This window comes from Megalobrama amblycephala, linkage group LG11 (assembly GCF_018812025.1).
Source record: "Megalobrama amblycephala isolate DHTTF-2021 linkage group LG11, ASM1881202v1, whole genome shotgun sequence".
In the NCBI taxonomy this organism is placed as follows: domain Eukaryota; kingdom Metazoa; phylum Chordata; class Actinopteri; order Cypriniformes; family Xenocyprididae; genus Megalobrama; species Megalobrama amblycephala.
This window is the reverse complement of record NC_063054.1, coordinates 6,047,254-6,072,005: the sequence shown is the minus strand read 5'-3', so window position 1 is coordinate 6,072,005 and position 24,752 is coordinate 6,047,254. Positions and strand designations below refer to the sequence as shown.

The 24,752-nt window shown below is 38.6% G+C and overlaps 1 protein-coding gene across 6 annotated transcripts; it reads left to right on the top strand.

The window, feature by feature from the left end:
- Window position 1: 1 nt before the first annotated feature.
- Window positions 2–23,634, top strand: syt14b (synaptotagmin XIVb). Of its 6 annotated transcripts, none has more exons than XM_048208467.1 (10): window positions 2–392; window positions 4,454–4,501; window positions 6,362–6,429; window positions 7,114–8,105; window positions 12,392–12,541; window positions 12,633–12,847; window positions 15,417–15,854; window positions 15,958–16,138; window positions 16,305–16,361; window positions 21,951–23,634. In XM_048208467.1, the coding sequence occupies exons 4-10, from the start codon at window positions 7,157–7,159 to the stop codon at window positions 22,265–22,267; spliced, it is 2,307 nt and encodes a 768-aa protein (XP_048064424.1). In that variant the 5' UTR covers window positions 2–392; window positions 4,454–4,501; window positions 6,362–6,429; window positions 7,114–7,156; the 3' UTR covers window positions 22,268–23,634. The 6 variants fall into 6 exon arrangements, with proteins under 6 accessions (XP_048064424.1, XP_048064422.1, XP_048064423.1 ...); XM_048208465.1 differs by having other exon boundaries at window positions 6,359–6,429; XM_048208466.1 differs by having other exon boundaries at window positions 6,280–6,429.
- Window positions 23,635–24,752: the final 1,118 nt, after the last annotated feature.

Here is a 24,752-nt window from a genome sequence, read left to right as displayed (position 1 = left end):
ATTATAAACCAATGCGTTTGTCAATGAACCGTGCATTTAACCAGTGAACCTTTCAGACAATATTATTTTCCTCAACAACAGCCTATCATACCTGTAGCCTCCCGCATAGGAATCACAACCGTGATATTCGGAAACAGTAGCAGTCTAGCAGATAGCAACCAGCTTACCTCAGTTAACCATTACTTGAGTAATTTTAACGGTTAAGATCATGTATAAATAGCTTATGATTACAACTGCACGGTGGCACTTTTCACAGTGTATGTTTGTGTCACGCGTGCTGCAGCATGCATCACTGTCCCAGTACATTCTCTCCTCCCTCTCACAGCATGGAATCACTTTCTCTCTACACCACCCCTTATCACGTCCCATTCACAGCATCATGGCGTTTGAGGGTGAGTATCACTGACCAGCGTGGGTAGAGTACACCGTGATCTTTATTGCTAACAACATGTAACGGGGTCAGTCTGAACGTACTTTTCGCGAGACGTTTAGGAATGTTAAACGTAAGCGATTTTATTTTTTAAGTGTAAGTTTAAATGTATTTTGACGTGGCCAGAGATGGTTATATGCTACTGCACCAATGCGGACTGCTGAAATGACAGCTAAATGCAAGAACACAATAACGCGTTTTAGCTAAAGTCTTCATTTATAGTCTGCTTAAGTTTTAGTCTGTTTTTTTTTTTATTATTATTATTATGTCGTCGCGTTATGAAAGCGACAGTGTTTATAACAGCATGTGAGCGAGGTCTCCATCTGTTGTTCATGTCTTTGACCCGCCAGGTGGTCACGTAAAGTTAGATTAGTAATGCTACAAGATGGCTTACTTACTGATACATTGTCGTCTTTTGTGAGTTTTGACAGTAGTAAACAAGAACAACGTGTCATTCAAAAAATACCTGAAGGATGCTGACATTAGATATTATAGCTTTATTTTACAAAATGCTCTGTGGTAATAATATGGTATTTTGATATAGCATGGTACTGAAAAGACATTGATTGTAGTTTAAAGATTACCATGGTACCTCTTTGTATTTAATGTGTTTATGAAAAAACAATAACTTACATGTTCAGATAAAACCTATCTCAAGACACCAACTTGCATAGACTTGAAAATTAGAAGTGGAAATGCCTGAGAGTATGAAGTAAAGAAACAAGCAGTGAGGCAAAAATGCCTTTAAAAATATCACTCCCACTCATGTTGTCTTGTCAATTTCTTCAATAGAACACAAAATGAGAAATTTTACATTTTTATTTTAAATTTTTAATTACATTAGTTTGTTAAAGTATAGGCCTTCATTATTTTCCTCAAGTATGCAATGGTTTCTTCTAGTACTGGTTTGCTCAAGTATTTACTGTTTTGTTCAACTATATATTTGATTAGATACATAGGTTTGCTTAAGTATGGGGTGTTTGACTTTTCTTTTTTTTTTCTTTTTTTTTTCAAGTATACATTGGTTTGGTTAAGTATTGGTTTAGATACATCGGTACCTCTTTGTATTTAATGTGTTTATAAAAAAACAATAACTTAGTCTACATGGTCAGATAAAACACATTAAAAATATCTCAAGACACCAACTTGCATATAGACTTGAAAATTAGAAGTGGAAATGCCTGAGAGTATGAAGTAAAGAAACAAGCAGTGAGGCAAAAATGCCTTTAAAAATATCACTCCCACTCATGTTGTCCTGTCATTTTCTTCAAAAGAACACCAAATGAGAAATTTTACATTTTTATTTTAAATTTTTAAATTAAACTTTACTAAATTAAACAACACAAAAGACTAAAACTTAAGTTCTTGACATCCGCTCTAACTCTCTTTGTACTGTTCTCTCATGAATAATTTATTTGTCTGAGGCAGATCTTTGCAATGATAAAATTAACAAAACTGATCTGAATGATTCGTTCTCAAATCTGCACTGGGAAAAAAATGGTAATATTTTTCCAGTAATATATCCCAAAACCACTAGGCCAGTGTTATATATTTTGTTCACTTGAGTACTTACAATATCTCAAATGTTTCCAACTATTTGTAAATCGTGAGAAAATTGCAATTTTAACCAAGGCTCCGGGACGTGTGAGGAGTCGCCTGTCAATTGCGTCATACCCGTGTTAATCCTCGGTCTGCCTTTTATTTTGTAGAAACCATGGAAACACCAAAGACGCCTTAATATAATACACGTTTTAATAGACAAAGGAACAACTGTTTTGATATATTTATAGACAGAAAACTAATTGTTGTTATATAGCTCAACATGTTTAGTCTTATTGTTTAAATCTAATTTCCTTGATTTTTTTTTCTTTTTTTGCGAGTACCATTTACCATGCCTCAGAGAAAAACACTATTTTGTCAAGTAGCTAACATAGCATAATCAGATGCAGCTTTATTTTTAGTAACAGTAATACAGCATTTTCTCCATCATACAATACGTTTTAAAATTAATTGCAAGCCATTTATCAACACAAGCCATCCAGCATTTAATATGATATTCTAAAATCAATCTAGCTTACTGTAGTGTGTCTCAAACAAGTGTCTCACAGCAGCCACAAAGTATGTACATACGTACATATACATACAAAGTATGTATAAAAGTTCTGCTGCTCATGAGGCGTGTGTTGCGCAATCGCTCCAGCAGCCTTGTTCAGCTCCCACAACACTCGGTCCTGCTCTGCTTCATACTACAGTAACGTTAATAATCGCATCCATGAACACGATTTCCTCCCGAGTCCTATCCCAATTCTTTTGCACCATCCTTTGAGGTGAAGACCACATGTCCTAAGATTCCACGCTCAAACTTGGCATCATCAAGTTACGCCTTTGTTTTGAATAGGCCTCTAGCGACCTCTAGCGGACAGAATTCTTACATACTGCACCTTTAACTGGTTTTATTAAAGCCACAAATATTATTTAACATCACTGAACCAACCTAAATACATACATTTATACCAACAAAACAAATTTTTAATCAAGTAGAAATAGCTGTTTAAAGGTGCCATCGAATGGAAAATTGAATTTATCTTGGCATAGTTGAATAACAAGAGTTTAGTACATGGAAATGACATACAGTGAGTCTCAAACACCATTGTTTCCTCCTTCTTATATAAATCTCATTTGTTTAAAAGATCTCTGAGGAACAGGCGAATCTCAACATAACATAACATATCATTAATATGTATGACCCCAATATTTGCATATGCCAGCCCATGTTCAAGGCATTAGACAAGGGCAGCCAGTATTAACGTCTGGATCTGTGCACAGCTGAATCATCAGACTAGGTAAGCAAGCAAGAACAATAGCGAAAAATGGCAGATGGAGCAATAATAACTGACATCATCCATGATATCATGATATTTTTAGTGATATTTGTAAATTGTCTTTCTAAATGTTTTGTTAGCATTTTGCTAATGTACTGTTAAATGTGGTTAAAATTACCATCATTTTTTACTGTATTCACGGAGACAAGAGCTGTCGCTGTTTTCATTTTTAAACACTTGCAGTCTGTATAATTCATAAACACAACTTCATTCTTTATAAATCTCTCCAACAGTGTGTAATGTTAGCTTTAGCCCGTTAGCCACGGAGCACTATCAAACTCGTTCAGAATCAAATGTAAACATCCAAATAAATACAATACTCACATGATCTGATGTATGCATGCAGCATGCATGACGAACAATTTGTAAAGATCCATTTTGAGGGTTATATTAGATGTGTGAACTTTGTGTATGCTGTTTAAGGCAAGCGCGAGCTCCGGGGGCGGGGAGCGTGAGGAATTAAAGGGGCCGCAGCCTGAATCGGTGCATTTCTAATTATGCCCCAAAATAGGCAGTTAAAAAAAATGATTACACATCTACAAAAAAAATCTACACATTCACAGACACATTCAGGGGACACCTTAGACTTATAATACATCTTGTAAAAAAACGTTTGATGGCACCTTTAAGGTATCAATTGCATCTTACCACTTTTTACAGAGTGGTAGGCTGTTCAGTCACCATTCATTTTCATTGCATAGAAAAGACAGACAAGGACATTCTTCAAAAAGGTTGCTTATGTGTTTCCAAAGAAATAACAAAGTCATATGGGTTTAGAACAACATGAGGGTGATTAAATGATGATTTATTTTTCGGTGAACTATTGCTTACAGAATAGTATGTGACAATATTAATGGAAAGAAAATGAAAGAGCTTGAGCCAGAAAGGTGTAGTGCAGCGCACCGTGTACAAAATAATGCTCCTCGAGTGTGTGTGTAAGAGAGATATACATCTTCATTAATCTAAATGTCACGGCAACATTTTAACAGCTACTTATTTTGAACGGTGTCACTGCACTGTGCATGTAGAATATGACTCGTAAAGTCAGTGACATAAATACATAGCTATGACTTCAAAAAGAGTCAGCAGGCTCTTTCTTGATCACAAATGCTATTTTAAAAGAGCTGTATCCTGTCCTCAGGTGGGGGGCGGAGCTGTGGTGTTCATGAACTCATCTGCGCTAGACGAGGTGAGCGCATCTTCCTGTTCCATGATGACATGCACCAGTTGCTTGAATTTTTATAGTGTTAGTGCTTTATACTTTTTAATAGATAAAATATAAGTAAATATTTTGTACCCCTTCACCTCCCTTGTCCTATAGTTCTATCAATTATAAATGACCTATCAAGTTTGGTGAACAAAAACAAGCGGCATTATTAATTCATGGCAAAGAATCATGTTACGAGCCGGAAGACCTATGTGTAAACAACACAATTTCTACTACTTAGTCGCTGATATTTAAATAATCATGTCTTTGTCTTCGTCTGTCACAGCCACAGAGCAAAGGGGAAGATTTTGTTACATAACAGTTGGCAGCAGTAAAAGATTAAGACTGAAATGTCAAAAATTGAGTGTTATGGCTTTGCTTTATAGGATTTGAGTTCATTTGGATTAGCAAAATTGCGTTTGCTTGCATTATCACATATGGGGTAACTCGCATATCTGAGAAGTATACCGTCAAGTACATGTAAAAAGATATTTGTTCTTGACATGTACAGTACAAAATACTTTTCAGTGTAATACAAGCACTAAAAACAGTGCTTTATAATCTGAACTTGGTGGTGTTTCAAGTGGTTGCATGTTAAATCAATTTTAACATCTCTAGAAAATGTCTCTTCTAATAAACAGAGAGTTCTGTATTAACGTTTTATGTATTTTGTTTTATGCAATAGTCTGTCAGCCTCGTAATATACCTATGGTGCAATTAGGATAAGGACACATGTTTGCCACTTATATACCCGTCAATCCAGTTACAAGTTAATGTAGGGTAGGTTCCAGTGGAAGGTCCGATGGTATTGTGTGCACAAAGTGTGAAGGGGCATCCGATTACCTTAGACTAGTGAATTATTTAGCACTGGGAGAGATAGATTGAAAACAGGAGCTATAGATTCGCTCACTGCAAGAGATGGAAGGCAAAACCTTTTAAATATCCTGGACTAACTGATCTATGAGGAATAAAGAACATTGACAGGATATATAAAGATATCGTTGTCCACAAACTGACTGAACAGAGAGATCATTGGATTTAAGAGACGTTGATGGACTCCTGTTACCTGCAGATTGTGGTAATATTTGCTGAGTGTTGAGTGCTTTTACAGTTTTGCTGATCATAATGCACTGTTAGGTTTAAATAAACTGCGACCAATGTATATTTCATGGTCTGTTGAAGAAGCAGAGAAAGGCTGTGCTTTACTCTCGTGTTTCTACTGTAAATATGAGGTTCGCTAAATGTTTATATTCAAATATTCTTATCTTGCAAAATAGAAATATCTTTATTAGTGGTCATAACTTTTGGTGCCCACATTTTTTTGGTCTATACTTTTCAGTTGTAAAGAGAGACGAATGTAAGATTTATTTTCTAAGTGAGTTGCAGTTGTACAGGTTGAATGGTAGTTAAAAACTCTCATTGATCTTATGCAATATGTCTGAAAGTTTAGTAAGCATCTCCAAAAGGCTTATGTCTAGTCATCTGCCCATGGTAATAAAATAATGAAGGTAACAAAAAGAGCAATTGCAGTTTGATTTGTGCCATACTGACATTGAGAATGTAACTTTTCCTTTAAGAAAATTGAACCAGGGTTTGTTGCTCTGTCATTACTTGAGTAACTCATGATAGCATCCATCACCATCTACATTGCTTATCCGTCATCTAGGTATATCAAGTTCTCAGCTCTTGACCTTTGCTTTCTCGGCTTTTATCCTCCAACCCTATGCTTTCTCTTTCTCTGTTTCTCTTTTCTCCTTTAGTATCTCCTGAACTGCTAGGTGTCCTGTCCTCCATTGCTTTCTTCATGGCCGTGATCGCTCTGTTTTTTCTTTACCTCAGCAGCAAGCTGTCAGTGGAGAGCCCAAGCAGTGATCTGCCACGTTTTGAAGGTTTTAACAAGGATTTGCAAGGTAAATACTTAGAGAGATTTCAATGAATATGTACACTGTTCATATATATATATATGGCTGTGTATCAAATCTAAAGGCTTGGGTGTACTTAATTTTCGCTCCTCCTACTATCAGTCAGCTTTCCTAATTGAAAGAAAACCAGTTGACAAAAAGATTTAATCCAATATTTGCTTGTAATATAGAGTAATGAGAGATTTATAAGTTATTTGTGTAGGGTGGTCATTTTTAACCAGGGACACCACAATTGTAACAAGGTAGAGGGAAAAAAATGACAAATTCTCAAAAAAATGTGGGGAAGTAGTTATACCCTGGGTGAGTAAAGTCAGTAAGTTTTAGTCCAATGCGATAACGTTAACTAGAATTTTCGGGAAAAAGAAAATCCTTTCCGGGTCAAAATGACCCAAACAATCTGAAGGTTAAGTGAGCAGTCTTTCTAGCATTTCTAACCATGAAGGTCAATTTAAAATTTACAATTAATAATATTACTAATTCTCAAAAGCATTGAAAGCAAATATATCTGGGAGCAGGGTGGCCATATAGGCAGCCTATATCAAGTTAGCTCACTAGGTTTTAAAACACCTGTTTGTCCTGTATATCCTTGTTCCTTAAATATGAGATGCTTACAAACAACATGTTACTGATGAAATATCCTGAAGATTAATGTACAAGCTGACTCTTCAACAGAACTTGCGGTCAGTTAGCAGACACACACCAAAGGGACAAAGCAATGGCATTTTTCAAGAGCTTCCAACAGAGTCTCCCTTCCGTCAGTTCCCTTCTGGACACTGTCTCAAACACTGTCTCCACTGCTGTGGACGATTTGTCCTCTGCAGTGAGTGACGTCACCTACACTGTCAGTGACCAGCTAACGGAGCAGGTCAATACAATCATCAATAAAGTGCAGACTGAAGAGGATGAGAAAAGGGAGGCTGAAGGGTCTTCTGACGAAGTCCAAAAGGAGAGAAGAAACAGCAAGCTGAAGCGGCAGGAGACAGAAACTAATGCTGCAGACACTGATGGAGAAGGTCGAAAGAGCCGAAAATCAAAAAAGAACTCTATGTGGACTATTGAAGTAGATGAAGAAGAAATAAAGAGAGAGAAGGAAAGACAAGAGGAAGCGAGAAAAGCTGAGGAGGATGAGTGGGAGTGGTGTTACGCTCCCTCTAAAGGATGGTATCGTAAAAGGAGGGACCCAAACCAGCCACAAAGCTCATCTCAGAGCACAGACAACCAGAAAGGGAACAGTGACCAAGCATCACAAAAGGAAGATTCTGCCGCTCAGGAAGAAAGTGCCTCCTTGTCCAGCAAACACAAAAATGAAGGTGACAACCACAATGAAAATACTAATGGGATGCAGCCAAAAGATAGTCTGGAAGAGCAGGACTCTCATGAAATGTCTGGTGATCCTGTTACATCAGCATCAAAGTATGAAAAGAATGGAGAGCACAGTAGTGTCGAGGAAGATGATAATTCTGAAAGATATACGAAAACGACACAATCTAAAGGCAGAAGAAAAGATCGAAATGAAGAAGATGAAACATCATGTGAAGAAGGTAAAACATCAAAACAAAAGAAGAAAGGAAAAGTTTACAGTGATGAAGAACAGGAGGAGGGCACTCAGGACTCAAAGTCAAAGAGCTCAAAATCAAAGGCAAAGAAGGACAAAGAGGGTAAAGGTGAGACTGTATGCTGGACTTGCTGTGCTGTGCTCTTCTGACAGGATGGTTCTGTATCTCTGGTTCTCTTTGGTTTCTCATTGCACCCCTTGATTCTACTTAGGTTTTAACCAAGGACATACAAATGGATAGTGTTTTATAGGTTTTAAAACTTTTCTCTTCATAATATTTCTGTTTTACTCCTGACAAGGGCTGTGTTTCTCAAAAGCATTGTAGATCATATGCCTCACAATTCTTTTGAGAAATTCAGCACTGGGCTGTCGTAAAGGAAGGACGACCAGGAAAATTGTCACGTGGCCAGGGTGGCCCACTAGGGACTATTGCAGTGGTCCCAAATTCTGGTCCCCGGAGTACCCCCAACAGTACACATTTTGAATGCCTCCCTTATCTGACACTCTCATTTCAAGTCTTGGAGTCTCTACTACTCATCTAACGAGTTGATTCAGGTGTGTTTGATTAGGGAGACAAAATGTGCTGAGTTGGGGTTACTCCAGGACAAGGGTTGGAAACTACTGCTCTATGACAGTGCTTCTCACCTGTCCAGGGGACCCCCACTTCACATTTGTATGTCTACCTCATCGAACACACCCAATTCAATTCTTGCGGTCTCTAAAGAGCTGACGAGTTGTATCAGGTGTGTTAGATGAGGGAGACAATGGCTGAATCCCAAATGGCACACTTCTATGCACTTTCGGTCTTGTGGGCTTACAACGGCTGCCGCATGCCCATGTCTGTTAAGTCCACAAGGCCGTAGGGTGTCCCATTCATTATTGTAGGTTTCAGAAGGGTGCTCACAAGTGCCCCCTTTCCGGCCGCTATGCACTCTCGATGCGCACTTCAGTTGAGCCCACAAGTCTGCGAGCTATGCAGAGGACAGAGGGTTTAGGGTGCCACTTGGGACCGGGCCATAGTGTGCATCTTAATCAGCTCCCTAGATCCTGAGCTTGTGAATCAGTATATCATGTACACAAATCTGGGCACTGGTTCACTACATAATAGTGATGCAAAGTCTGATTCATTTCCACAAACCGGTTCTTTTGGACAGTTCGTTTCAATGAACCGGTTCAAAGACAGATTCATTGGTTCCTTATGTCATCAATCAATGATGTCACTACGCAGATTTCTTTTCTAACAACTTACTGACTTGTTATATCAATAAAAAATTCAAATAAAGTCATTTTTGTCAACACATTGAAACATTAAAAGTTATTTGTGTGATAGGCACAGGCCTATTGCTGATTTCATTCACTTAAGTTAAATTATCTTTGTGGTCACAGTTTCATTTGCGGATCCTTTTATGTCGGATATGACTGACCAATATTGAGTAGCCAACATCTTGGTAAAGATTCCTAAAAGTTTTGCACCTACAGCCACAGACATTGATGCACAAATGTGGATATGTTTGAAATGTCTAAAGCAGGGGTGTCCAACCCTGCTCCTGGAGAGCTACCATCCTGCAGATTTCACCTCCAACCCCAATCAAACACACCTGAACGAGCTAATCAAGGTGTTCAGGGTTGCTTGATAATTACAGACAGGTGTGTTGGAGCACGGTTGGAATTGAAGTCTGCAGGATGGTGGCTCCCCAAGAGCAGGGTTGGACACCCCTGGTCTAAAGTATATAGAAAAAATAAACCAGTCTTATAAACTCCTTGATTTCGCTTAACAACTTAAAATATAATCTGCATGCACAATAAACTACATTTATTTACATCTTTTGACAGAAAGGTTTTTGCAGGTTTTAAAGGGTTAGTTCACCCAAAAATGAAAATTCTGTCATTAATTACTTACCCCAAGACCTTCGTTAATCTTCGGAACACAAATTAAGATATTTTAGTTGAAATCCTATTTAGTTGAAATACAAATCAGCTGTTCGGAGCACCAAAGTCACGTGATTTCAGCAGTTTTGCTGTTTGACGAGCGATCCGAATCATGATTCGATACGCTGATTCATAATGCTCCGAAGCTTCCTGAAGCAGTGTTTTGAAATCGGCCATCACTATATAAGTCATTATTTTGTTTTGTTTTTTGGCGCACCAAAAATGTTCTCATCGCTTTATAATATTAAAGGATTAGTTCACTTTCAAATTAAAATTTCCTGATAATTTACTCACCCCCATGTCATCCAAGATGTTCATGTCTTTCTTTCTTCAGTTGAAAAGAAATTAAGGTTTTTGATGAAAACATTCCAGGATTTTTCTCCATATAGTGGACTTCAATGGAGCCCAAACGGTTGAAGGTCAAAATTACAGAAAGAAATAAGGGTCTTATCTTGAGAAACCATCGCTCATTTTCTAAAAAAAAAATAAACATTTTATATGTTCTAACCATAAATGCTCATTGAACTAGCTCTCTTTTTCTTCTCCATTTGAATTGCAGCAGTGTAGATGCTTCTAAGTGTATTACTGCCCTCCACAGGTCAAAGTTTGAACTAAATTGTCATATACAATATGCTAGTGCAGGTATATAACAATAAGACCCTTATTTATCGTCTGGGATTGTGTAGAACACTTTGAAGCTGCACTGAAACTGTAATTTTGACCTTCAACCGTTTGGGCTCCATTAAAGTCCACTATATGGTGAAAAATCCTGGAATGTTTTCATCAAAAACCTTAATTTCTTTTCAACTGAAGAAAGAAAGACATGAACATCTTGGGTAACATGGGGGTGAGTAAATTGTCAGGAAAATTTTAATTTGAAAGTGAACTAATCCTTTAATATTGAACCACTGTACTCACATGAACTGATTTAGATGTGTTTTTAGTACCTTTATGGATCTTCAGAGCCATCGGATTTCAACTAAAATATCTTAATTTGTGTTCTGAAGATTAACGAAGGTCTTACGGATGTGGAACAGCATGAGGGTAAGTAATAAATTACAAAATTTTCATTTTTGGGTGAACTAACCCTTTAATAAAATGTTATTTAAAAACAGTAGTCATAATATTCCATTTCAAGTACGTGCCTCAGGCTTGCATCATCAACTCACTCATCACATTCCTCTGTAATACGCGGCAAACTTCGACAGTTGGTTGAACCGGCTCATTCAGTTCTTTTTGAGTCAGACGTGCTACTTTGGCATGTGTGTCTTGCGTCATCAACCCAGAACTATTCAGTTCGATTAGTGAACTGGCTCGACCGGTTACTTCCTGAGAACCGTCTCAAAAGAGCAATTCATTCAAGAATCGAACATCACTACTACACAATGGGACAGTGATCACTGAATTTCCGGTGACATGACTACGTACAATGCCAACGTACAACATTGTAGAATGTTACTGCTGATATTAATCAACAACAGGCAGGACATATATCATCTTTTTAATGCTATTTGTTATGCTGTTTAAAAACATTAATCTGTTACATAACCTTACAACTTTTCAGCCGAATATTAATTATAAGTATTAACTAGATGTGTTCATTACCTGTCTAGCGATACGTTTATGCAGACATATAATAAAAAAAAAACTTCTACCATGTGTCATTATATGTATTGAGTTGACTTGTGCGTATAATGTGACGTAATTTCTAGTAAGGGACCATAGTGAGCATCAATGCTCCCTGGTTTTTGCAGTGCATTATGAATTTTTTTTTAGGGAGTGAACGTTCCAGTTCTCTGGAAGGATTTTGCGTTTAAGACAGCCCTTATAATGGCCGACTACCTGATCAGTGCCCTGACTACTGAACTAGGGAGCTGATTGAGACACACCCATAAAAATGATGTCCCAAGTGATGGTCCTGCCTTTACTGATGTTTTCCTTTTTATAGGTGAAGAGTGTAATATTTTAACTGTTAAAATTCTTTAATTTGACGATAACTTTACGTGAGCCATTTATTGGTTGTCAACATCTATCTTAAAAAAAATGATGTCAGTTTTGCAGCTGGGCTAATTGTTTGCTTGAACAATGGAAGTGTATTTGGGGTGTGGAGTTAGGAGAGTTTGGGAAACCTATTTGGAAATAATCAATACTTTTGTGTTTGGTGCCAATAGTTTTGTTTGTTGTCACAAGTGTCGCAGAAATTACACACTTCACCTTTAAAAACCCTCAATGTTGTGCCAAACCTTGCTAAAGCAAAAGTAGGAATGTTTGAATGCTAGATTCAAATGCATTCATTATTATGGAAGAATTGTGTAAAGTTTCTTCAAAAAATTGTCTGGGAATGGGTTTTAAATTACAAGAGTGTGAGAAATTAAAAATGAACAACTCTTTCTCCTTTTGCATACCACTGATCTTTAAGAAGTTTACAATAGGGTATTTTGACTGTAGATCTTGTTTTTTTCTTAGATGGGGGTTGTCCAGATAAAGGATCATCTGAGAGTGAGGACGAAACACCAAAAAGACACAAAGACTCATCCTCTCACCAGCAGAGAAGTGGGTGGAGAAACAGGGATGCTGAGAATGAGGATTGCAGCAGTGAAGCCTCAGCTGAGCAGGGTAAATATTGTACACTGTCTGACTGATGAAATCATTTTAATTATGCTGCAATCAGGATGTAATCATTTTGCATTTCTGTCTCACTAACCAGGTAAAAGAAAAAAAGGTTCAAGTTCCCTGAATGAACTTCAGCCTCCGCCATACCGGGACAAAGACGATCTCAAGTGTGGCTCAAGGGGCCGCAGTGACTCGGCAGAGGGCAGTGGAAGTGAGGGCAGTGAAGACCCTGAGGACACAGAGAGTTACCTGAATAAGGGCTATGAGGAGGACGCACCCAGCGACAGCACAGCCGTTTTGGGCCCGGAGGTGAGCGCCTCGTCCCGTCGTTTCCGGTGTGTTCTTCTATGAGAATCCTGGCCCCATCCTCCGATGCTCTTACTCATCAATGAAACTATCAAAATCCACACACAGTGTTGTTATGTCTCCAAGAGAGCTGTTCACTTCAGTTTATGCTGTGACAAATATATTTTTTTTTTTACTTTTTTCACAAATCCCTTGTTTTTTGACATGAGATTAATTTTTATATATATATAAATCCATTTCCTTTTCTTTGAGTCAAAGTGTGTTCATCCATGATAATGCTTATGCAATGCCAAACTGATCAGCTAAGATGCCTGTCATCCATTTCTCCTTGTTTTTTACATTTCTGTCATTTTTCTGTTTGGATTCCCATTCACTAGAGTCATCTCTTTTAGAGACCATTGTAAAGTAATATTTTCAACTGTTTATTAAAATATCACTTCATTGTCACATGAATGAGTCATATCACTGATGGTTTTAATTATGAGGAGCAAGGACGACAGTTCAAGGATTCTCAGGCTTGGGGTTTGGTTCATTCTGGCCACATTTGGTAAGTTTGCCTTTGAGTTTGCTTGTGATTGGAGACACTGAAAGCCTGAATGTGGATATAGACTTTGTGTATGTGAAGCCAGGCTACTTCAGGCAACTCCAAAGATCAGATTGCTTGATTTTTGGGGATAATTTTTTAGTACTATATACTGTAACTCTCAGAACTGATGTCAAAATACTACATTTCAAAGCATGACTATCCACAAATCAATGATGACTATATAGAAAAATGGGCAGACTACAACCTGAATTCCGGAAATGTTGGGACGTTTTTTAAATTTGAATAAAATGAAAACTAAAAGACTTCCAAATCACATGAGTCAATATTTTATTCACAATAGAACATAGATAATATAACAAATGTTTAAACTGAGAAATTTTACAATTTTATGCACAAAATGAGCTCATTTCAAATTTGATGCCTGCTACAGGTCTCAAAATAGTTGGGACGGGGGCATGTTTACCATGGTGTAGCATCTCATCTTCTTTTCAAAACAGTGTGAAGACATCTGGGCATCGAGGTTATGAGTTTCTGGAGTTTTGGTGTTGGAATTTGTTCCCATTCTTGCCTGATACAGGTTTCCAGCTGCTGAAGAGTTTGTGGTCATCTTTGACGTATTTTTCTCTATAGGTGAAAGATCTGGACTGCAGGCCAATTCAGCACCCAGACTCTTCTACGATGAAGCCATGCTGTTGTAATAGCTGCAGTATGTGGTTTTGCATTGTCCGCTGAAATACACAAGGCCTTCCCTGAAATAGACGTCATCTGAAGGGGAGCATATGTTGTTTTAAAACCTTTATATACCTTTCAGCATTCATAGTGCCTTCCAAAACATGCAAACTGCCCATACCATATGCACTTATGCACCCCCATACCATCAGAGATGCTAACTTTTGAACTGAATGCTGATAACACGCTGGAAAGTCTCCCTCCTCTTTAGCCTGGAGGACATGCCGTCTGTGATTTCCAACAAGAATGTCAAATTTGGACTCGTCTGTCCATAGAACACTTTTCCACTCTATAACAGTCCATTTTAAATATGCCTTGGCCCACAGGACACGACAGTGCTTCTTGACCATGTTCACATATGACTTCCTTTTTGCATGATAGAGCTTTAGTTGGCATCTGCAGATGGCACGGCGGATTGTGTTTACCGACAGTGGTTTCTGGAAGTGTTCCTGGGCCCGTTTAGTATTGTCATTGACACAATCATGCCGATGAGTGATGCAGTGTCGTCTGAGGGCCCGAAGACCATGGGCATCCAATAAAGGTCTTTGGCCTTGTCCCTTACACACAGAGATTTCTCCATTTTCTCTGAATCTTTTGATGATGTTATGCACTGCAGATGATGAGATTTGCAAAGCCTTTGCAATTTGACATTGAGGAACATTGTTTTCCACAATCTTTTTAGGCACTCTTTCACAGCTCTGCCCATCTTTACTTCTGAGAGACTCTGCCTCTCTAAGACATCCCTTTTATAGCTAATCATGTTACAGACCTGATATCAATTAACTTAATTAGTTGCTAGATGTTCTCCCAGCTGAATCTTTTCAAAATTTCTTGTTTTTTCAGCCATTTGTTGCCCCCGTGCCAACTTTTTTGAGACCTGTAGCAGCCATCAAATTTGAAATGAGCTGATTTAGTGGATAAAAGTATAAAATTTCTACGCTTAAACATTTGTTATGTTATCTATATTCTATTGTGAATAAAATATTGGCTCTAGTCTTTTAGTTATCATTTTATTCAAATTTAAAAAACGTCCCAACATTTCCAGAATTTGGGTTGTATTTCTAAGAGTAAGCAGGAGGGTAGAAAAATGATCATACACAATCAATTATTACTTCACAAAAAAAAAAAAAAAGATAACAAAAAATTATGATATGACTTGCCTTGTCACCAACACAGGCACCCTCAAGAATTTTGAGCTGTTCATTATTTACATGCACATCCATAAATGACATACTCTAAAAAAAAAAACTCCATACCCCCCTCCCAACCTGCCCTGTGTTTTCCTTTCTCTGGCAGGATAGCTTAATCCCACCACTTCCAGAAACATACGAACCAGAAGGATTGGGGAAATATGGCACACTGGATGTGGCCTTCGAATATGACCCTGGTGAACAACGGCTTGCGGTGACAGTGACCGCTGCCACAGATATTCCAACACTTAAGAGCACAGGGAACATTTCCTGGCAGGTCCACCTGGTTTTACTGCCTACCAAGAAGCAGAGAGCCAAGACAGGAGTGCAGAAGGGACCCTGTCCTGTCTTCACAGAAACATTTCGGTTCTCATGTGTGGAGCAGGAAGCTTTGGGGGACTATGCAGTCCGGTTCCGTCTCTACAGTGTGCGGCGCATGAAAAAAGAGAAAGTCCTAGGGGAGAAGGTGTTCTACTTAACCAAACTCAATATGCAGGGCAAGCTCGCTCTGCCCGTTACACTGGAGCCTGGCACCACAGTTCCTGTAAGCAGTGTTTGTGTGCATGCAGTTTACCATAGCCAATCAGATTTCAGAGTCATAGCAATTCATTTTATAATGGTAATCCTGTAATGTCACTGTTCTTCAGGGCTGTGGATCAGTGGTGAGTGTCTCTCGGAGTGCGGGAGCTCTATCGTATCGCTCCACTGGTGAATCCTCCACTCCGGAGCTTCTGCTGGGTCTCCTCTACAACTCCACCACAGGCAGACTGTCCGCCGAGGTTATTAAAGGCAGCCATTTTAAAAACTCTGCCACAGATAAACTGCCCAGTAAGAAATCCACCTGCATAATACTTTTAAAAGCAAACTTATTTCATGCATGTGCAGTCTTAATGTTTTTTTCCTTTTTCTGTGTTCTGCTTGTAATTGATCTGCTCTCTTTTGATCTGTCACTGTATTTTCTATCATATTCCTTTTTCTGTGTCCTGTCTTGTAGTTGGCCTGTTTTGTTGTGTAAAACACTTCATTAGTGGGCAACTGTATATCATGAGAGGTAAGTTTATTGCCATGTCGAAATGTCAAAACCACCCATTTAACAGACTCCTTTACCTGCTGTGCTCAATTGCCTGAACATTTTACTTCCGATGCGCATTCAGGCAACTTTCATTGTACTGCAAGCTGTATCCTGTAGATCTTGTAAAATATACGCCAACATTTAAAAAGTTTATTCATAGGTCAGTGGTAAATGAACATTTCAGTCCTGCTGAAATGGTTAAGGTTTTGCTAATCAACATTGTCCTGTTAGCTACTGCTGGACGTTGGGTGCTTTTCAAATGGAAGGCTACGTTCCTAGTAAGTCTGCATATTTCAGCTGCCACATCATCAAGTGCCACTGAAGGCCATCTCAATTTGAAAGCATCCTTGAAGGCTGCCTTCATTTTTTTGTCCTTCATTCAACTAATTTTGAAGGATGCATCAAGTGTATCATTCGCATCCTTCAATCACCCATAGTCCTTTAAACACATTCCAGTTCACAAAAAATAACTGATGGAAAACGAGTTGGCACTGAGCTTGTCTGAGTTCATACATGTTATCTTTTGTTCTGTGTAAGTTAATCACTTAAAGGGATAGTTCACCCAAAAATGAAAGTTATCCCACTCACCTTCAATCGAAGATATATTTAAAAAAATATCCTGGCTCTTCCAAGCTTTATAATGGAAGTGAAGGGGGGGCCAGATTTTGAAGCCCAAAAAATTCATGCATCCATCATAAAAATAATCCATACGGCTCCAGGGGGTTAATAAATGCCTTTTGAAGCGAAGCGATGCAAGAAAAATATCCATATTTAAAACTTTATAAAATCAAATAACTAGCTATACTGCGTAAGTCACCAAATGAGTAACCCCCTGATGCGATGTATGGTGTTGGATGTAGGAGTAGCGTAAGCTTAGATCCCTCCCGCAGTTCAAACAAATAGGGCTGGGCAACAAACTCAAGCTCCACTTCTCTTATATTGAAATTCTCTTACATATCTCTTTAAAAAAATCTTATTTTAGACCTCTAATTCATGACCAGTGTTTTGCTCTATTCTCTGTGCTTTTGCATTCACCATTACGCCATGTGTCGGGTCAGAGGTTACTCTTCAGCTGAAAATCGATGCGTGCGACCATACTGCCAGAAGCTAGTTATTATAGTTAATAAAGTTTTAAATATGGATATTTTTCTTACATAAACCCATGTAAGAACATGTGTGATGTAGCCATGTGCACTTTCTAGATTGTCTCGTTCTAGCATTTAATGTTGAGGAGGACTCTAACCTTCAAGCTTCAGAAGGACTGGCCTAGGAAGGAAAAAGCCTCACTGCAGCCTTCCATTTGAGAAGCACCCATTATCTTCTTGTGGCTCTAGCTCAAGAATAATTTTTCACATGGCATTTATGGCTCAGTTGATTGGCTCATAACAAACAGGCTGCAGACCTGAGTGCCCATGAGCAAAGATGGCAGATTTCTACTTGCATTCTTCTGCAGTATCCCAACCAACTGCCATTGAGAATGGGAATGTTAACAGTTTGCTTTATCTAGGTTTCTCAGTTATCTAATTAGCCCGCACATAGATCCCACAATCAGATTCTACTCTACTCAAAAGAGGAAAACATTTGTGAGATTTATAGAAAGAACTTAAATGTAGTTTCTCATATTTCAGTGATATCACGTGATAGAGACATGAGGGACATTTATGAGTTGTTAAAAATCAATCATTGGTGAATCATAATTTACATACTTTTACAAATTCTACTTGTACTAACTATACTGCAACCGTGATGTCAAAGTAACCATCTTGCTAACTTCATTACCCAAAAAATGCGTTATGATTTTTTGTTCATTCATTTAAATTATGTTTTATTAACAAAGTTTGGGAGGAGCATGTTCAGAAAATTAACCTAATTAACACAGGAGGAGCTTATTCAGTTAATCAACTCCAGCATCCCTCCACCACCCAATCTCATCACTTATAACTATTCCTATCCCAACCTGGAATGGGGGGAGTACTCTGGGTTCGGGCCAAATTCCGAGCTCAGAGCCCTCCCCTCGGAAAGCATGCCAAATATGCATAACCTGTTTAATTATATGTAAGTGTGAACTCGTGAAACATTGTTAAAGCAGCTTCAACTCACATTTGTTAATAAGTTTAAAGGTGCCCTTGATTCAAAAATTGAATTTACCTTGGCATAGTTAAATAACAAGAGTTCAGTACATGGAAAAGACATACAGTGAGTCTCAAACCCCATTGTTTCCTCCTTCTTATATAAATCTCATTTGTTTAAACGACCTCTGAAGAACAGGCGAATCTTAACATAACACCGACTGTTACGTAACAGTCGGGGTGTACGCCCCCAATATTTGCATAATGCCAGCCCATGATGTTCCCAACATTATAAAAGGCATTAGACAAGGGCAGCCAGTTAACGTCTGGAGCTGCACACAGCCGAATCATCAGACTAGGTAAGCAAGAACAACAGCGAAAAATGGCAGATGGAGCAATAATAACTGACATAATCCATGATAGCATGATATTTTTACTGATATTTGTAAATTGTCTTTCTAAAAGTTTCGTTAGCATGTTGCTAATGTACTGTTAAATGAGGTTAAAGTTACCATCGTTTCTTACTGTATTCACGGAGACAAGAGCCGTCGCTATTTTCATTTTTTAAACACTTGCAGTCTGTATAATGCATAAACACAACTTCATTCTTTATAAATCTCTCCAACAGTGTAGCAATAGCCGTTAGCCACGGAGGACAGCCTCAAATTCACTCAGAATAAAACTTTAACATCCAAATAAATACTTTACTCACATAATTCGAAGCATGCATGCAGCATGCATGACGAACATCTTGTAAAGATCCATTTGAGGGTTATATTAGCTGTGTGAACTTTGTAAATGCACTGTAATATAGTCGACAACTGGTGTGGCAGGGAGCACGCGATTTAAGGGGGCGGCGCTGAGTGTAAATCAGTGCATTGTTAATGATGCCCCAAAATAGGCAGTTAAAAAAATTAATAAAAAAAAATCTATGGGGTATTTTGAGCTGAAACTTCACAGACACATTCAGGAGACACCTTAGACTTATATTACATCTTGTGAAAGAACGTTCTTGGGCACCTTTAACACAAAAGTTAAAGAACCCCTGTGATGAAAGTCAAGTTTTTAATGTTGTTTATACCAGGATTGGACAATGAAACTTTAGACTGCAATAATTTATTATTATGGTGTAGGACCACCTTTTGTGGCCAATTCAGCATCAATTTGTCTTGGGAATGACAAATACAAGTTCTTCACAGTGGCCAGAGGAATTTTGAGCCATTCCGCTTCCAGAACAGTGGCCAGGTCACTATGTGATCCTGGTGGAGGAAAACATTTCCTGACTTGCTTCTCCAAAAACACCCCAAAGTGGCTTGATAACATTTAGATCTGGTGACTGTGCAGGCCATGGGAGATGTTCAATTCACTTTCATGTTCATCAAACCATTCTGTCACCAGTCTTGCTGTGTGTATTAGTGCATTATCATCCTGATACACAGCCCCACCTTCAGGGTTGAGTGTTTGAACCATTGGGTGCACATGGTCCTCCAGAATGATTCGGTAGTCCTTGGCAGTGATGCACCCATCTAGCACAGGTAGTGGACCTATTATATTGCAGCCCAAACTATTACTGATCCACCCCCATGTTTCACACTGGGCATGCAACAATCCGGCTTCTCCACACCGTAACTCCCACAGATGTGGAAAAGACAGTGAAGGTGGAGAACAATACATTTCACATTGTCCACAGCCCAAAATTTGCACTGTTGGTACCAATGAAACCGACATTTGGCATTGGCATGAGTGACCAAAGTTTGGGCTATAGAAGCCTGACCATGAATATTGACTCTGTGGAGCTCCCGACGAGCAGTTTTGGTGGAAACAGGAGAGTTGAGTTGGGCAGATTTGACTTTATGTTTTTGGATACAATCTTGGGTCAGTACCCGGACATCCTTTTCAGACAGCTTCCTCTTGCGTCAACAGTTACTCCTTTTGGTGTGGTTTGTCCTATGTGGTAGTATGACATTACCCATTGATAGTGACATTACCGTGGATAACATAGCTCTCGATACACCACAAAGACTTGCTGTCCTGGTCAGAGATTGAACTCTGATATGTCTTCCATTATGTTGTGTGGATTGCAATATTTTATGTACAGCTGTGCTATTGCTCTAATTCAACCTTCACACTCTGCTCTTACTGATAGAATGTAAAATCAGTTAAGATTGGCCACCAGGCCGTGCATATATAGGTGTGAAACCTCCAAAACTAAATGATGTTTTATTTTCAAAGTTCGGGAGGAGCACATTCAAAGGATCTACCCAATCAGTACGATTGGAGGTCTATATATAGATAGCCGACTCACCTCCATTCCTCGACAGTCTTTTCTGCATCCCTCCACCACCCCGACTTCTCACTCTTGGCTAGTTCCTATCCCAGCCAGAATGTTACTCAGGGTTCAGGCCACATTCCAAGCACTGAGCTCTCCCCCTGACATCATGCCAAATAGGCATAATCTTTTACTCTAATCTAATCTGATCTAATTATTTGTAAGTGTGAACTCGTGAAATTGGCCAGTGTTTTCAGTTTCATAGACAACCCCTATATGTCTATGTGGTGTTTTTAATATGCTTCAAGAGAAACTATGTGCAAATCCATCAGTCAACACTATTGCTGAGTATTGTCTGCAGTGTACCAAAAAACCAGGCCGGGGCTTTTCTTCACTGACTTTCTATGATGTTCAAAGCATTTCTGAGGATGCTGGTTTTAGAAGGCAGCTGTCTGATAGTGAAGGGGAACATGGTTTTTGTAGCATTAGCAACACATTATTAGCTGTTTGATAACATAGACGTCAAGCCAAAGGCAAATCATATCAATTAGCGTTATTTGTCCGACATTGTGGCAATACATAAAACGCATTACCATTCTGATACATTGACTTGTAGGCGACCCTGTGTAATTCGCTCTTCCTCTTTTTCTTCTGAATCAGTTTCTGGTCCAAACATGGCTGAATTAAACCAATATTTCCACTATTTCCAATATTTCCATTGTATAGCGTTTACTACAGTTGAAGTGGATGAGGTAGTCCGAACTGGTGTGATTGAGTGGAGGGTCCAATTTGCATTTTCACTGTTATCTGGGTATTGACTGCCATTTGCTAAGATTTGGCATTTCTTCTAATCTGGTATACTGTATACGCAAAATTATGATTCACCCAATTTCTTCATGACTATGTTAGGAGTAGCGTACTATCATACTACTATTACTATTGCTGCAGCATAAAGTATCTATATTGTGCATAGCATGAAAATGAATGTGTGATGAGGTAATTGTGATAAACATTGTGAGGTCATGTGGTAATATAGCATAGCACTGTAATGTTTATTTTGTAATATTGCCAACTGTTTCACTTTAAAATAGTATGCAGTATGGCACAGTATTCAGTAAATAGTAAGCTAGTATTCCTTTCTTAACATAACCCTTGTGTTTGACTTGTTGCATGAGCTCAACATCATCACCAGGTGGTGCTAACTCACTTTTTCCCTTCCCATTCCATCAGACACTTATGTGAAGCTTACAATGCTGGACTCCAAAGGGAAAGAGATGTCCAAATGTAAGACCTCAGTCTGCCGCGGCCAGCCAAACCCAACCTACAAAGAGACATTTGTCTTCCAGGTGGCACTATTCCAGCTATCTGAGGTCACCCTGCAGGTGTCGGTGTACAGTCGGAGGAGCAGCATGAAGAGGAGAGAGCGGGTGGGTTGGGTTGCTCTGGGCCTCAACAGCACCACAGAGGAACAAGAGGAGCACTGGACCCAAATGAAAGAGTCAGAGGGACAGCAGGTCTGCCAATGGCACACGCTCCTTGATCCATAGGGGGAGCAGTGAAACAATGTAATGTGGTTTTTGGCCATCTGTACAGTACAGGTGTGTCCAGTCCTGCTCCTGGAGGGCCACTGTCCAGCAAAGTTTACCTCCAACCCCAATGAAACACACCTGAACCAGCTAATCATGGTCTTACTAGGCATTCTAGAAACTTCCAGGCAGGTATGTTGAGAAAAGTTGGAGCTAAACCTTGGACACCCCTGACTTTAGTAGGAGTTAGTATGAATAAAAATTAAAGGGTTCACACTTAATTGAATATTAAATCCTAATTTATTCCTTCATGTCGCTCCAAACCCTAGTTTCTTTCTTCCATGGAACATAAAGAGAGAAAATTTTTTAAATGTTAATTCTCTTCCACGCGATTTCAATTAAAGGATTTTGGAACTTTTCAAACTTCAAAAAGGACACTGTGTGTATAAAGTCATATAACAACCGGAATGATCAGATCATTGAGTCAGCGAGTTCATGAAATAATCATTCAGTTGATGTCAAAATCATCAATGAATAATCACTTAAATTGCAATCTGTTCATCACATAAAGCTATCTTTGGGCTTAAAAAGACTGTTAATTTAGAAAAAAAAATAATTTGAAGTACTATTTTTTTCTCCTTTTTTGGAGTTGGACAGGCCTTATTTAGGCAGTTTGGAATTTGGGTTTGGAATGGCATGAACGTGAGTAAATTATGACAGAACGTTTGATTTTTGAGTGAACTATTTCGAAAGAAGGGGGTGTAAAGTCGCAGTTACATTAGCAAAACATCAGCAAAATTGCGCGGGCAAAGTAGGTCTGTTGTTCATCGTCAATGCATGACGCACTGCTTAGTAGTCACTTCTAAAACAAGCAGCTCTATATTGGTAAATGCGGCAAATCTGCATCCAATGCAAAAATATGATGCATAATCCATGTGGGGGTCATGTGCTCTTCAAGCTAGATTCCCAATCGCGTTGATTACTACATTTCGCCCGTGGAATTTCTTCTAAAGGTAAATGCGACCACACCTTAATTTGAACTGTACACGAGTCCTCCATGTTGGAGGTGCTGTTTACCTCTTAGTGATTGAGACTGTATTCCTCAGGATAGCAGTAATGGAGCTGCTGTTTTTTGCAGTGCTGAGAAAAGTGACGGACTGAAAAAAGACGCCTTAAGAATAACTATACAGAACTGACCAACTGCCATTGGCACTGCCATCTGTACCAATTGTTTATTCACATCAGAGTATAACTACAACTGTACCGTTGGCAGTTGCATAAGCATTCAAACTACTTGAGGTTTTGCCTTTTTACTTGACTTGCAAATATGCAAATACAAAATATGCACTGCATGGTAACAGCTAAAGCATCAAGAGAAACATTCATAATAAATATAGGACCAAAGTGCAAGCTCACATACATAATTCTGTTTTATGAAGGGATATAAGGACTTTATCACACCAGCAATGTTGCAAAATATTTAACATGAAAATGTACAAGTAGGGCTGCTTAAGACTGTCTAAATGTAACTAAATTAACTGATGTCTAAATGTTATTGTTGCAAATTTGAGTAATTTAACTCATTTTTTTGTCATCAGTTTTCATATTGTGGAAGCAAATGCTGCATTATGTACAGTCATGGACAAAGGTTTTGAGAATGACACAGAGCAACTTCTCCCAACCATCCAAGAACAGTTTTGGCCTTTTCCAGCATGATGGAGCAACTTGCCAAAAAGCAAAAGTGATAACTAAGTGGCTTGGGGAACAAAACATCAAAATTTTGGGTCCATGACCTTAATCCCATTGAGAACTTGTGGTCAATCCTCAAGAGGCAGACAAACAAAAACCCACAAATTCTGACAAACTCAAAGCATTGATTATACAAGAATGAGCTGCCATCAGTCAGGATGTGGCCCAGAAGTTGATTGACAGCATGCCAGGGCCAATTGCAGGGGTCTTGAAAAAGAAGGTTCAACACTGCAAATATTGATTCTTTCCATAAACTTAATGTAATCGTCAATAAAAGCCTTTGACACTAAGAAATGCTTGGAATTATACTTTAGTATACCATGGTAAGATCACACAAAAAGATCTAAAAACACTGAAGCAGCAGACTTTGTGAAAATTAATATTTGTGTCATTCTCAAAACTTTTGGCCATGACTGTATATGTTAACGCTGATTCGGGTTCATTTTTAATCTTTGAACACTAAACATTTAATAAAATCAAAATGAAAAACTCATGCTATCATTAGTAATGTTGTGAACTTTAATATGCTTGGAAAAACAACTTTACAGTTAACTGATAATAATGGAATTCAAATGTGCTTTTATACCTTATCTTATGGAGAAGACATACTGTATATATTTTTTTTAGAAATGTAAATGCAAATGGGAAGGACTTAAAGGGATAGTTCACCCAAAAATGAAAATTCTGTCATCATTTACTCACCTTCAGCTTGTTCCAAACCTGTATACATTTCTTTGTTCTGTTGAACACAAAGGAA